We start from the raw sequence: 14,629 nt of genomic DNA on the forward strand, positions 1-14,629 counted from the left end.
TTAAGCGACTTCTTCATCCCTACTCTTACATATGCAACTCCTGGGAGCTTATACGGTTATCATATGCCGCCTTCAGTTTAAAATATAAGATCTAGTTTGTGGTTCAAATTAAACTGCAAAGTGCAAACTAGATCTTATATTATTTTAGCTACACTTAGCGGGGACAGAGAAGAACCTAGCTTACAACATGAGGTTTTTGACAATACAAGGAGCTTATTTTGCAATATTTTGGCTTTGTCCCGTTAATTAGAAAGTAGAAAAGTGAAGCCAAAAGGGGGCTAATTAAACTGAATCGCAAGATACATCTCAAGATTACCGTAAGGTCTAATTAGCTTAAAACATGAGATATTTGGCAATAGAAAGAACTTGTTTTGCATTTTGGTTCATCCAAGAGAAAAAAGAAGTACTACCTCTGGTCTTAATTATAAGAGTTAATTGACTAATTTGAGGAAATTAAGAAAATAAGTTAAGTTAGTTATTTGTAATAAACACTTGTTGTCTTTTTTAAAATCTTCTTGTTAATCAAATTTATTGGCTAGAACTATCATTATTAGAAGGACTACCTTGAGAAAAAATGTATAAATACAAGAGACAAAGTGGATTAGGGTCTTATAATTAAGATCAAAATAAAAGTCAAACAAGGTCTTATATTAAAGAGAAGAGGTAGTACATAGATAGGTGAAGCCAGAAAGGGACTAAATTGAATTGCATGCAACAAGATTATTTCTGGCAAGCAAGATTTGATATGTGCAATTGGTCGTCTTCAAAATTTGATAGATGTATAATAAATTGGTGTATTGTGTCGTTGAAATATCACTATCTGGTATTATGAGTTTGTCGCTGCCAGCAAGTTTTCAAAGTCATGATATGGTGGACCCTCTTGGGCTCCATTGTCGCCTGGTTTCACTACAAAACAGGTCTGTAATCCGCTGCGTTTTTGTATGAATTTATGCCAAATACCAGACTCATAACGGCCACACAACAGCAACATTAACTACTACACATGGATTTTCTTTGTACAACTATAGCATATAAGGTAAATACCTGAAAGAGGTTTTGCTTTTTTAAAATATAGGAGTGATTCCCAGACGTGCTTTATGATAATCAAAATGCCAAGGCTACTTCTGCATTTTCTTAGGCACAGGCATCCTGACCAATTTTGTTTGAGATATTATTAAGCACTAAATGTAAATATTTCTCTTAATGAAAATTCAAACCTTACTCTTACTAGTTCGCTTCCACCGGGCTAGACCATTCCACTCTCCCTCGTGATCATTGGGGGGAAAAAAAGTATAGGCATGAGCATTGTCAACCTTTTTACATGCTCGATGTACTTTTTCTTCATTTTGAAATCAATTTGCGTATTAAAAACCGCCTTGCATTGTCTCTCTTAAAATTTCGTGCATTAGTCAAACTATGGAATTCCCTCATCTTTCAACGGTGCAGCACCACATTATTATCAGTGCGTGAACACACGTATGTAACTGTGTGGGCATAAAATTTCATGTTCTACTAATAAGGAGAGGTTATAATCTGATTAAAGATACTACTGCTAATTATATGATTTGTTTTCAATGTACAGGTTCAAATTAAATACGCAGCCCTAATTAAGGAATATGAAGTTCCTCCCAATAAATAACACAATCTAATTTGATACTCCTCCGGTCCTTAATATAAGACCCATTTAACTAATTTGATTAGATTAAGGAAGTTAGGTAAGTTAGTTAATTATAAGAAACGTGACACATTTTTCTTAAAATACCATAATCATCTTTCTTAATATCCAATCTCCCTCTTCTACTTGATTATGGTTAAAGGAGTATCCATAGGAGTAATTTAGAGAAAATTGATAAATATAAGAAATGGATCTTATATTTAGGAAGAAAACCAACTAAACAATTGGGTCCTATATTAAGGATATATTAAGGACCGGAGGAGTATATCTTTTAGACTAAAGATATTAAAATCATCATAAACGAATTTGACCGAAAAAACAAAACAACTACAAATAATGTACGTAACATAACATTTTTAGCGCAATAGTTCGAGGTAATGAAAAATTTACTAGAGTCCAAGGAGAGACCACATAGAGACACGCTCTGGACAAGAAAACTCAAATTAATTACATACTTCACATTAGTTTCTAAACCTAACCAACATGTTTGGGACACAACTATATGAAGAAAATCTCATGAAATATAGATGAGCAGTCATATGTAGATAGAGAAGAGTCATTAAACTACGTACTGTTGGGACACGAATTTAGTCAATGGAAGCAAACAAAAAAACGACATGTCCGGAATCGATCATGGATGTGATCAAATATCAGAAGCCAGAAGGCTGGAGCTGTTCACGGAGTCCGAGGTAAGTGATATAGAGGATCCGATCTTTAGCACCTGTTCGAAAATTCCCAGTGTGCTTGCAGTAGTACTTCAATTGTTCTAGCGTACAGCAGCCAAGCATTTGGCCCAAAAACAAGAACAGCCAGTTAATCGACCTCTTTTTCTCCGAAACGACGGGTCGTACACTGTTCCCACAGTTCTTACAAATCGGCAGTATCGGACTTAACCAGACTTTTGGAGCCCTATTGTACATGTTGCACTTGTTAATCGTGATAAAGGTCGAAACTTCTGCGAACTTAGCTTCCAGATCGAAGCCCATCTCGTAGCTACTCTCACATGTCCTGCACTGAACGATTCCTGTAATTGTCAGCATTTGATTATCTCTTAGATACCTCAACGAGTGAACCATGGCTCTTCTATCTGTTGCCCATGGAAACGGTGGAGGAATCGTCTCACTCTTTGCACCACGAGGCCTACGATTTGGGTTCCGAGAAATTCGTGACTGGAGGCACAGGCCTGCTCTCTGGCCAGGGTTTGCGCTTAGGCTTAAACGGGGCTGTGTAGTGGGTAATAGTGGTGCCGGTTCTGTGATAAGTTGTGGATTATTAAAAAACAAAGGATGTGTGGATAATGGTGGAGGAAAGAGTGTCGTAGGATATGCTAGGTCTTGTGTTGAATAGGAATATTGAAGGTTAGGGCTTGATGAAGAGGAAGCAGATGGAAAATTTGGATGGGGTAACGAAGGAAACGAAGGGCATTGTGATGATAATGACAATGGAGGTGATGGTAAGAGATTAGGTTTCGACGATGAAGATGAAGAAAGTGAAAGTTCGAGCAAATCATGATCTTCTTCTTCTGCACCTTTGAATTCATGTCTCTTCATAGTTGAAAGGAAGCGAAAGGCAAAGAAATGATACGGATATATATTTTCGCTGAGTAGCGGTAGATCATGAAGACGTGTGGGTATATATAACAGATGGAGAGATAACAGGGAAGATATTAGTTCAAGTCTGAAGAGAATATAGAGGAGCCCATTCAAATTCCAGATATTAGCACTGATTTTCTGGGAATAAATTCTCTCTCTCTCTCTCTCTTTCCCCTCATTTTCTTTTCAGTATCTACCCAAAAAATGGATAATTTAAATTTAATAGCATATATAAAACTATTATTATAATATTTTTTTTTTACTCTTTTATACTACAGTTTTGAACTGTATTGGTTAAATATCAACCGCTTAAAGTTATTTATTTATTTTATTTAAAATAATAATTTTATAAAATATTGAATCTAAACCATGTACTGTGTTTTTATGTAAATTAAAGGTGGATATGAAATTCTAAAAGGAAAAGATAAAAGCAGAAAAATGAGAAAACCCTAACCCTGATTTTTGGATCTTCACGAAGCTTGATGGTTAGGATTATGTCTAATTGCATACCGGGGTGTCCAGTTGAACTCAACGGGAAGCCAATGGGATTTGAGAATGATAATGGACAGACCGGTAAGTCAAAGGTATAAAGTATTTGCATTAATGATTGTGCGGAAAATGAGATAACTAATCAAGCGATAGGAACTTAGTGAGAAAGGAGTCGTACTAGTATTATTTGAATCTCTTTGATCATTTAATGATTTTAATTTGCTAAATTTTCTGTCCTCATATTCAGAGTATCGTTCAGGTTTAATTAAAAAAAAAAAACCAAAAAGGAAGAAGACCTGTAACTGTTATAGAACATTATATTATTAACTACTATTTCCACATGTAAATCCGATCGGGCTTTGTAAATTTAAATAATAAGAATAAGAATAGGAATTGTTTTCTTCAATTATTCAGTGAATACACTTTTTTGTTGCATCTTTGCTATTTAGTTTTTTTATTAATGATGTAAGCAAATAAAACATACACTACATGTATTTATTATTATCTCTATAGCAAATATGAAGACATTTTTTATATGTTTGTCTCAAAATGCAAAGCATTTTATAAAATTGTAATTTTAATTATTTAGAAATTCCAAATAAAATGCCTGATATTTAAAATGAATAGCATCTGGATAATGGTGTGTAGTCAACACTAAAACCATCATATTTCGATATTTTTTCGATGAACACTTTGCAATGGAGTAGTCGAGTACCTGCGCAATGTGCGGATGGAAATATGTTATATTTCTGCCTTATAAAAACCTATCCAATAGTACTGCACTTGGCCCTAATTATAAGATATCATTGGTCTTATAATTATAACCGGAGATAGTAATATAAGAACTAGTTGACTAATTTAAGTAGATTAAGAAAATCTTTAAGTTAATTATTTATAATAAATAGGTGTTGTCTTTTTAAAAATATTTTAACTAATTATGTGCATTAGCCATATTAGAATTATTATTTGATAGAATCTTTAATATATGTAACTACTACAAAGACTACTTTAGAAAAAATTGATAAATATAAAAGACAAAATAGATTTGTGTCTTATATTTAGAACTAAATTGAATGTCAAACTAATTTTTATATTAAGAATCAGAGGTATTATTATAATAATAAGACAGTAATAGCCAATCCTGTTGACATGCAGATAACAGGTTAAATTACAACGAAAATATTTGCTCAAAAACAATTGCAACGAAAATAAATTCAAATGGCGTAGGAATGACATCTCAAATTGCAAAATAGCTCTTCGCATGCTCTATTATTTCTTATATTGGGAGTATGAGGTACACATAAGATTTGTTGCCAGATATGTATGAACATACTATAATGTTTTTCAAAATAGCGTTATAAAAAATGCAATAGTATTGATGTATTACGAGCAAGAACTATATAATCATGTTCATTGTCCACACAGAAGATGTTACTACCGATCCTAAATATAAAAACTAGTGTAGTGTAACTTTTAATCCTGAATATAAGAGCTAAGTTATATAGTGTAATTTTCACTACATGCAAGTTCTTATATTTAGGACTGGAAGTAGTAGTAAACATATTGTACATATGTTTAATTCATTGATTGAGTCTTGCAAGGGAAGCCAGAAACAAGCTTTTGCCACATCCCTTAAAGTTCTGACCACACCCTCTGTAAAATTTCATCTTGTCATATAAATTATGAACTTTTATACATCCCCAGCATGTGGGTTATCACAGATATGTTCGGGGGGGCCGGGGGACAAACGCCAGACTTTATTTTTGTCCTCCTTCTGTAAATGACAATTTCAGTTGCTTCCTGGAAGGAGCACAAAAGAAATATCCAGTTAGTTCAGATGCTTAACTTCTTCTGCTCAATATTTAATTTGTAGCTTTTTTTGTTTTTTTGCAGTGCTCTGTTCTTTGCTACTTTTGCTTCTTGAGGAGTGTGGAAGACGTTGATTAGATAAGCATGATTGCAGTTCCACTTGGATATACTATATGTCAATTTAACGTCAATGATCATAATCTGCAGCGAAAAACAAAAGAAGGGGAAAAAAAAGCGCTAAAGTGGTGAAGACATGAAGCAATATACATAGCCAACCAAATTTGTTATACTGCCTCCGGTTTTTAATATAAGACCCTGTTTGATTTTTATTTTGATCCTAAATATAAGATCCCAATCCATTTTGTCTCTCATATTTCCTCAATTTTTTCTAATATAGTCCTTCTAACATGATAGTTCTAATCAATATACTTGATTAGCAAGGATATTTTAGGAAAGACAACACTATTAGGACAAATACTAACTCAACTTACTTCTTTACTCTCCTCAAATTAGTCAACTGGCTCTTATAATTAGGACCGGAGGTATATATTCCATGTTTAAAAGATTTTTTACAACTAGAATTATTACTCTTTATTATAATAAATATTTTTGACATATTATATTATCAATCGTCAATCAAATTCTTGTAAGGATGAGAAATTAAGCAAGCGTAATCAGGTGTCTCTTAGCTTGGACTCAAAGCATGTACTATTTGGTAGATGAGGATGTGGAGATACATATAGATATATATATATATATATATATATATCAAAAGGGAGAGATAATAGATATTATTAAAGTTGTAGGAGAATATCGAGGAGGCCATTCATATTCTTTATATCAGTGCTATATTCTGATCTTTGTATGGCATTTTGCATTAATGACATGCTATTATATCCTATAGATAAGATTGTATGAAGAGCAAGACTATTCTTACACCGTTTCTATGGGCAACAGATCGAAGAGTCATGACTCATTCATTATATGTATCCAAGAGATAATTAAATATGGACAATTAGTTTAATGCAGAAGATGCTATTAGTGATAAGACCTCAGCACCAGAAGAAAATCGAGTTATTGAATCTTGATCATTTAATGAATGCCCTATTTCTTACCATCATAATATGTTACAAGATCTGTTTGAATTTTGATAAGTTCAAAATCAAGAAATTAAGGCCCGATAGGCCATTATTGTTTAGGTAATCTTTCTAGTCTTGCAAACAATGAGAATAAGAATTAATCAATATCTTTTGCCAGGAGAATTACTTAATTCGACTTTTAGTATAATAACTATTTAACTTATTTAAATAGATTAAATAAGTTAAATAACTTTGTTAATAATCACAAACATAACATGATTTTCTTGAAATACTTTTGTGAAATATTAGATTATATATTGTTTGACAATATGCTCGAATTTGACTGTGTCATGTAGCCATACAAGATTATATATATATCTACACCAAAACATTAGATTAGCTGATGAGTTAGTTACATATTATTCTAGATAAAAAATTGTACTCTTCTGGTCCTTAATATAGGACTCAATTCTTGAATTGGTTTTGGTCCTAATATAATATCCATTCTCATATTTATCAATTTTCTCTAAATTACCCCTGTGAATACTCACTTAACTATAATCAAGTAGAAGAGGTATGGGTATTAAAAAAGATGATTATGGTGTTTTAGGAAAAATGTGTCAATTTTCTTATAATTAACTAACTTACTTACTTTCTTAATCTAATCAAATTAGTTAAATATGTCTTATATAAGGGTGTGTTTGGCAAGCCCCCCAAACCATGGTTTGGGAAAATGTTAGTCAAACACCCTTAAAAAATCAAAACCATGGTTTGGTTCAAAACCATGGTTTTGACTCCAAAACCATGGTTTTGAGAAAAGCAGAATTTTTTACCTTTGGAGGAAAAATGAGAGAATGTGAGAGCCTATAGGATATGTATCTTGTTGTTTTTTTTATAAACATATTTTTTATAAATATATTTAATCTTATATCTTATAATATATATATAATATACATATTAATTATTTATTAATTATATTATCTTATATTATAATATAATGTTTATAAAAAATATATCTTAACAATTTTTATTCCTTCAAATTAAAATATATCATAAAATATATTTTTTCTATATTATCATATTAATTTATGCCAATTTGTATATATAAAATACTTCTAATAACAACTATCCAAACACTCACACTTCTCAAAATCACTTTTTCACAAAATCTATTCTTCCCAAAATCTATTTTTTTCAGAATCTATTCTCCAGAAGTTATTCTCCAAACCATGGTTTGTTTCATCCAACACACCCTAAGGATCGGAGGAGTAGGTATGATAGATGAAGTGAATCATAGTACTTATTTTGACTCATTAATTTTGATAACATTTCTGAGGAGATATGTAAAGAGGTGATAGGAAATCCATATCTGATACCTTTCTTCTTTTCTTTCTTTTTTTCATTTTATAAAATTTAAACATACACACACAAAACATATCAACGTCATGTTTGAACATAGAATTTCATCCAAGCACAATTTGGTAATGGGGCAATAATACCCTCTTATTTATCCATCTTTGACAATGGGGAATCAATTTTTTTTCCGCCAAAATAGTCTTTTTCATCTCTTCCATTAGACATACATCACGTAAAGATTAAAAAAAAACAATTATAACACCCAATATAGTGAAAACGACACAAGTAAACCTACAAAATGAAAAACATAGCCACAAAAATTGGCATTCGATCTTTTTGAAAGAATTTATGTTAAGAGGTGGACTTATTACATTTTATTATAAGAAATTATTTTCAATTAATTATTACCAATCATCAATCAATTTCTTACAAAATAATTAGAAAAATCAAAGAAAAATTGCCTATAAATAATTGCTTGGGGAATTAAATTGTTCGGTACTGCGTGAGTACTTTTTGTGTATGAAATCATTTAGAGTATGTACCGATAATTTCTTTGTATAAACATATCATGTAGCATTGGGAAATTATTTTTTTATTTTTTAAATAGGCATTTACAAGCAATTTCCCGAAAAATTAAAGCAACACAATTAAGTTACCAAAAATCAAAAGCAACACAATTAAGTTAACAAAAAAAAAAGCACCACAATCGGGTCTCTCGCTTGGGCCTGAAGCCGGTCCCATATACAACTCACACTCTTGGGCCATTCAACGCAACCGATCGCTTTCAACATTATGGGCCTTAGTCCATGTTTGTACGCCGCTTTCATTCACTTTTCCTTCCCTTCCATCCGCGACGGAGGTGCTTCCGAAGCCCCTCGACGAGACGACAGCGACACACGTGACTTCGTGAAGTGGACCAAGAACAGCGGCGAGGAGGAGATCCACGAGTTCGAGTTCCGTTTTGATTGTTGCAGAATACGGTAAGGCTCTGTGGATCTTGGATTTTGACGAATTTGTTGCTTCCTTCCTTCTTTCCTTTTCTTTTCGCCTTTAAAGCTCTTCTCTCCCCTTCCTTGGCTTTTGGATATTGATGCACACATTTTTTTTTGCGTTTTTTTTTTCATCTGCATCTCGCTTTTGTCCATTACTTACTCTCTTTCTACTTCGCATGCTTGGCTCCTTGTTCCTCCTATTCTGTTGGTTGAATAGTTTTCTCCTTGGTTTTGAATTAGCACCCACCATGTCGATAGCAGCAAGCATCAATTACTTTTGCAGATTGACTCGTTTTTGTATCTTATTTGAAGAAAGAAATTTTGCGCATAATTGGTCGGCTGGTGTAATTGCGTATTTTCTATAAATTTTCATTAACTGCAATTCCTTACGTTACCAAAAATGCGCTTCCGTTCTCGTGGTTGGGAAGGGAGTTTTCTTCGCTTAACTGGGATAATTGTTGCATTGGCAAGAGATAATGTTGAGCGAAAGCTTCTGACATTCAAGGGCGGACAGAGATAAATATTATGTATTTCCGGCCCATGGCGCCTCTTATTTTGGCCTATCATCATTATTAATCCCGGACATTCCTGGCAATTTTGGTTTTTCATTATTCCACAGTGCGCCGTAATATTCCTCTCCTTATGCGAAGGAACCTTTGGAGCAAGATTATTTCTGTTTGATTGTGTTTGATCTTGATTGCTAGGTTTCTATGTTGAAAGAGCGAATTTAGTAGGGCCTGAAATGGTGAAGTAACTAAAACCCCGGGGGGGGGGGGGAATTAAGAAGAAAAAAATGGTTTCTAAAGCTTGTTTGTTCTATCTTGATTTGAAGGCTGCTTATGTAAACTATTTAGATGTTCTACTTTGTCATTGTCTGGGAACTTTGGTAATTAGTTGGTGAGCCTTGAATGCATATGATTTTCTCGAGCCCTAACTTTGGAATCCTAATTTGCCTCAGTTTGTGCAATCACAAGATCTTTATCCAGTGCATTTCAATGGACAACCTTGTGGATTCGCTCAATAGTGCCTATCAAGATTTTGTTGCTGCAGCAGCAAATGTGCTAGAAGTTAAGGAAAATGCCGGTGCCCAGAAAGCAATGGCAACCGACACTGCTCTAGAAAACTTTAAGCAGAAATGGGAATTGTTTCGAGTGGCATGTGATCAAGCCGAAGAGTTTGTGGAGTCTGTGAAGCAGAGAATAGGATCAGAGTGTTTGGTGGATGAGGCAACAGGGTCCGTGGCAGGAAAGTCTGGACAATCTACCACAACTGGACTTCCACCCATCAGTGCAGTTCGGTTGGAACAGATGAGTAAAGCAGTTCGCTGGCTTGTGATTGAATTGCAGCATGGTTCTGGATCTGCTGCTGCTAATTCAGCTCATTCTCATCCCTCGGCTCCTTTTGATGCTAGGTTTACTGAAGATCCCGCACAGTGACTGAAATACAACTGCCAATTATTCTGAGCGTTTTGTTTTCCCATTTGCGTACGAGTTATATATTGACGGATGTGACTTGTATGTATAGCTCTTTGCATCAGCCAAGTTAAAATCCTTAATTAGAATTTCAGTTCCGCCCAAATCAAAAGGAACTGTGATCTTTTAAATTGCAAATCAAAGTGGAATGTATTTGAGCATCGAAGTTACGAGGGGAGTGAGAGGAACCTAGAAGGAACAACAAACAAAAGGATTAGGCTTTACATGTTGGCATGTCCCTGGTTTCTGCAGTTACTTCATAGGATTAGGCTTTAAATGAAGAAAGCATATACTTCATAGGATTAGCCATTTTTTATTATCCCCTTGCTCGTATTTTTTTCCCTTTAGAAACTCGGGTCCTTCTTTATAAATTCATAAATTTATAGTCCTTCGGTGTTTATGGGGATAATCACTGCATGTGTTCCTAGCTAAATAGACGAGTGCAACGCTGAACATCCTGTTTGTAGCTTGAGAAAGGCCATAGAGGCTCCGTTGTTAGTTGCTACCCTTCTCATCGATAATCACTTTATCACGTAAACTTTTTGTTTTTAAGTTAGATGAGAAGCCAAAACAAATGTTATATTAGAAAATTATTATTTGAGGATTAAATTGATATTTTAATTCTAGTAAAATTTTAAATCAGTTTATTACCTGGTGTGCATGTAATTTTTTATATGCACTTAAATGTTTATATGTTCAATCAATCGTTCAGAGCAAGGTAAAAATAAAGTGAGTTATTGATTTGAACTAGGCTAATGTCACGAACGAAAAGTGAAAACAGATGAGTCAACAAGAGAAGCTTCAGGATCATAACTTAGAAACAACACAAAAAATCACCGGGGGATAATGAACAACAGAAGCAGGGCAACTGAGATCTACTGCGTATTGTACAACACTGAGTCCAGCTAGCCGGCCTTGTTCATTTATTGTTGGACACACACATAACAAGGACACAACATTAACTTCACTTTCACATGGTGGCTTTTGAGGGAAGAGGAACCCACATGAGATGCTTCATTGGGAAGAAATGACACACGGGAGCTTCCCCTGGCCTGAATCCGAGTTGCTCAAATAAAATATGATCAGGACTCCACTCAGATGTGTCCAAGTGACAAACTCCTAAAGCCTCCATTTGTTCTCCATTCTCAGAACCCAATTTAACCTTGAAGACCTTGGTCCCTGAGCTTATGAAGTGACAGTAGAAAACAGCATAAGGGTAAGGCAATGGATGGCAAGCCACCCATTTAGGAGCATAGATATCTGGAGAGATTTCCAGAACAGTGAAGTTCTGTAAAGGGACACTTGATGTTGCAGGCAATGTGGTTGTGAGGATGTCTAGTTGAGAATCAGAACCGATGATGGAGCGAACGAAGTCAATCATGGACTCTGAGGAAGAAACACAGACCTTGGTTTCTGCTGTTAGGGGTTGAAGCTCGCATTGTTCGAGTGTGCCTCCCATTGCTTGAGCCTCTGGTGAATCTTGAGGGACTGAGAAAAGTTGAAGGACACTTGGAAGTTGTGATGTTGAGAAAGGAATGGAGTCAGCTTCTTTCCTTGTGAGGAAGTGAGGAAACTCTTCAATAGGGAATTGGAGGGTCATCCTACTGCCTACGTAAAGATCATCCATAGCGAAAAAGCCTGTCTTGAATGCCTCCGTATGATCTCCTTTGTTTGATGGCTGCATCATTACTCCCTGATTCTTCCTTTCTATATGTAGCTGCATAAGAATCTTTGAAGTCTCTTGCATAGGTGGCTGCATAAGACTCTGTAGGATTCTCTCCTTGTGAATCTTTCTTGCTACCACCATATGCAGTTATGTAAGGCTGATTCACCTTTTTTCTCTTTGATGTAGCCAGTTATGTAAGCTTGATTTTCTCTTTTGCTCCCACCATAAGAAGTTATTATAGGTTTGCCTTTTTCTTTTTGATCTTTTTGAGATTGACGGTAGCCGGTAAGGTAAGACTGATCTCCTTTTCTACCTTTGATATATCCAGTTATATAAGGCTTATTTTCTCTTTCACTCTCACCATAACCAGTTATATAAGATCCACCCCTTTCTTTTTGATCTTTTTCGGAGTGAAGGTAGCCAGTAAGGTAAGACTGATCTGCTTTTTTGCCTTTGATATATCCAGTTATGTAAGGCTTATTTTCTCTTTCACTCTCACCATAACCAGTTATATAAGATCCCACCCTTTTCTTTTTGATCTTTTTCGGAGTGAAGGTAGCCAGTAAGGTAAGACTGATCTGCTTTTTTTGCCTTTGATATATCCAGTTATGTAAGGCTTATTTTCTCTTTCACTCTCACCATAACCAGTTATATAAGATCCACCCATTTCTTTTTGATCTTTTTCGGAGTGAAGGTAGCCAGTAAGGTAAGACTGATCGACTTTTTTGCCTTTGATATATCCAGTTATATAAGGCCGATTTTCCTTTTGCTCTGCTCTCACCGTAAGTAGTTATATAAGGTTCATTTTCTTCTCTCCTATCATTGCTGGAGTGACGGTAACCAGTGGGGTAAGGCTGATTTATCTTGTTGCCATTAATATATTGAGTTATGTAAGGCTGGTTGTCCCCCTTAATCCCACCATAGGCAGTTATATAGGGTTTGCTTTTTTCTTTTTTATCATTTTGAGAGTGAATATAACCAGCAAGATAAGGCTGATTCACCTTTTTGTGTTTGATATATCCAGTAATATAAGGGTTACCTGCTTCAGCTGAGGCTTCAGTTTGTTTTGTAAGCTCTTCCTCTACCTTCATCTCTCTTGCACACACATGCTGCAAAAGGCAGTTCAATTAAAAAACAGAAAATTTACCATATACACAACACATAACACAACATAATAGATCACTGGGTGCTCACATATATAACAAACTATTTAATGTTTAACTATTATGTACTAAAAGATGATACGGTTCGCACTATTCATATTAGTCTAATGAATAGTGCGTAACTTCTTATAAGCAAATTTTAGTGATATGTGACAATATTTATATGACGTGCTCCCACAAGCTTAATCTTTCTGCAATGAACAAAGTGGATATATGCTGCAGAAAAAAAAACTAGCAAAGAAAGAATATGCTTAAAAGGCATGGGGTGGCCGGGTGTGGGGCACGCGCGCGCGCGCACATATTACATACCAAAAAGAGAAGGAGAGAAAAGAAGGAGCAAAGTGAAAGTGTTTTGGTATTCAGAGAAGGAGCCATCTTCCTGTGGCCAAGGAAAAGCTCTATGGGAGGTGTGTGTCAAGTTTGAAGAAACCCGGCCTTTTATAAGCGCTAGACAACCTCCTAAGCCTTTTCTTTTTCTTTTTTTACTTATTATTTTATATTTTTGGTACTACCTCCGTCCTTAATATAAGATCTTGTTTGACTTTTAGTTTAGTCCTAAATAAAAGACCCCAATCCATTTTGTCTATCATGTTTATGCTTTTTTTTTCCCAAATAGTCCTTCTAATAATGGTAGTTCTAGCTAATACACTTGATTAGCGAGGATATTTTAGGAAAAATAACTCGTATTTATTACAAATAACTAACTTAACTTCTTTTTTTAATTTATTCAAATTCGTCAACTAGTTCTTATATTTAGGATCGGAGATAATATGTACTAAGGGCTGGTTTGGTTGTGAGAGCTAAAATTAAGTTTTCTTAAAAAAAAAAAATCCAAATACTCTTGTACACGCCAAAATCAATTTTGAATCCAAAACCAAACACCTCTTACTCTTCTGCTTCTTCTTTTTATTTTTTGGTGCCTACCCTGGTTGAGGAAGAATTGCGAATAGCTTATTTGATTGATTTTTCAATTATATTTGATGATATAGACTTAATTTTTTTTAATAGTATAAATTAATCTGTACCATTAAAATTTGATGTGAATGGTTGAGAATTATGGTAGGAGTGCGTTAAAAAATTGGACTAACAAGATATCAGTTATTTAAATTGCTGTCGTTATCAATTACATTATAATAAAAATCCGACTTTGCCCTATTTGAGCATATTTTTGGTAATAAATACATATGAATTAACAAGTCAATGATTTGTAATGAGAAGATAAGGTTTCATTGCAAGAGCTACTTACCTCAGGATCAGCAAAACTAAAATAAATTGAAAGTGATGATTGTTTACAAATTCCGGGGGGGAGCCCAAAAATGTGAACTCACAAGTTATT

General features: G+C 34.5%; 3 protein-coding genes across 3 annotated transcripts; 1 reads left to right on the plus strand and 2 right to left on the minus strand.

The window, feature by feature from the left end:
* Nucleotides 1-2,325: 2,325 nt before the first annotated feature.
* On the minus strand, nucleotides 2,326-3,225 carry LOC114733769 (uncharacterized). Its single transcript, XM_028921265.1, has one exon. It carries the CDS (start codon nucleotides 3,223-3,225, stop codon nucleotides 2,326-2,328), a length of 900 nt encoding a protein of 299 aa, XP_028777098.1.
* Nucleotides 3,226-8,896: 5,671 nt separating this feature from the next.
* LOC114733775 (mediator of RNA polymerase II transcription subunit 32-like) lies at nucleotides 8,897-10,810 on the plus strand. The gene is made up of 2 exons (XM_028921269.1): nucleotides 8,897-8,980; nucleotides 9,951-10,810. The coding sequence occupies exon 2, from the start codon at nucleotides 9,988-9,990 to the stop codon at nucleotides 10,426-10,428; it is 441 nt and encodes a 146-aa protein (XP_028777102.1). The 5' UTR covers nucleotides 8,897-8,980; nucleotides 9,951-9,987; the 3' UTR covers nucleotides 10,429-10,810.
* Nucleotides 10,811-11,250: 440 nt separating this feature from the next.
* LOC114733780 (BURP domain-containing protein BNM2C-like) lies at nucleotides 11,251-12,334 on the minus strand. The gene has a single exon (XM_028921276.1). It carries the CDS (start codon nucleotides 12,269-12,271, stop codon nucleotides 11,435-11,437), a length of 837 nt encoding a protein of 278 aa, XP_028777109.1. The 5' UTR covers nucleotides 12,272-12,334; the 3' UTR covers nucleotides 11,251-11,434.
* Nucleotides 12,335-14,629: the final 2,295 nt, after the last annotated feature.

The sequence above is a fragment of the Neltuma alba genome, unplaced genomic scaffold, assembly GCF_004799145.2.
Source record: "Neltuma alba isolate B1F8T4 unplaced genomic scaffold, ASM479914v2 tig00013031_pilon, whole genome shotgun sequence".
NCBI lineage: Eukaryota > Viridiplantae > Streptophyta > Magnoliopsida > Fabales > Fabaceae > Neltuma > Neltuma alba.

Excerpts from the sequence above, each read along its gene's own strand:
- LOC114733769 (XM_028921265.1), bottom strand. The coding sequence starts at position 3,225 with ATGAAGAGACATGAATTCAAAGGTGCAGAAGAAGAAGATCATGATTTG.
- LOC114733780 (XM_028921276.1), bottom strand. The coding sequence starts at position 12,271 with ATGGTGGTAGCAAGAAAGATTCACAAGGAGAGAATCCTACAGAGTCTT.
- LOC114733775 (XM_028921269.1), top strand. The coding sequence starts at position 9,988 with ATGGACAACCTTGTGGATTCGCTCAATAGTGCCTATCAAGATTTTGTT.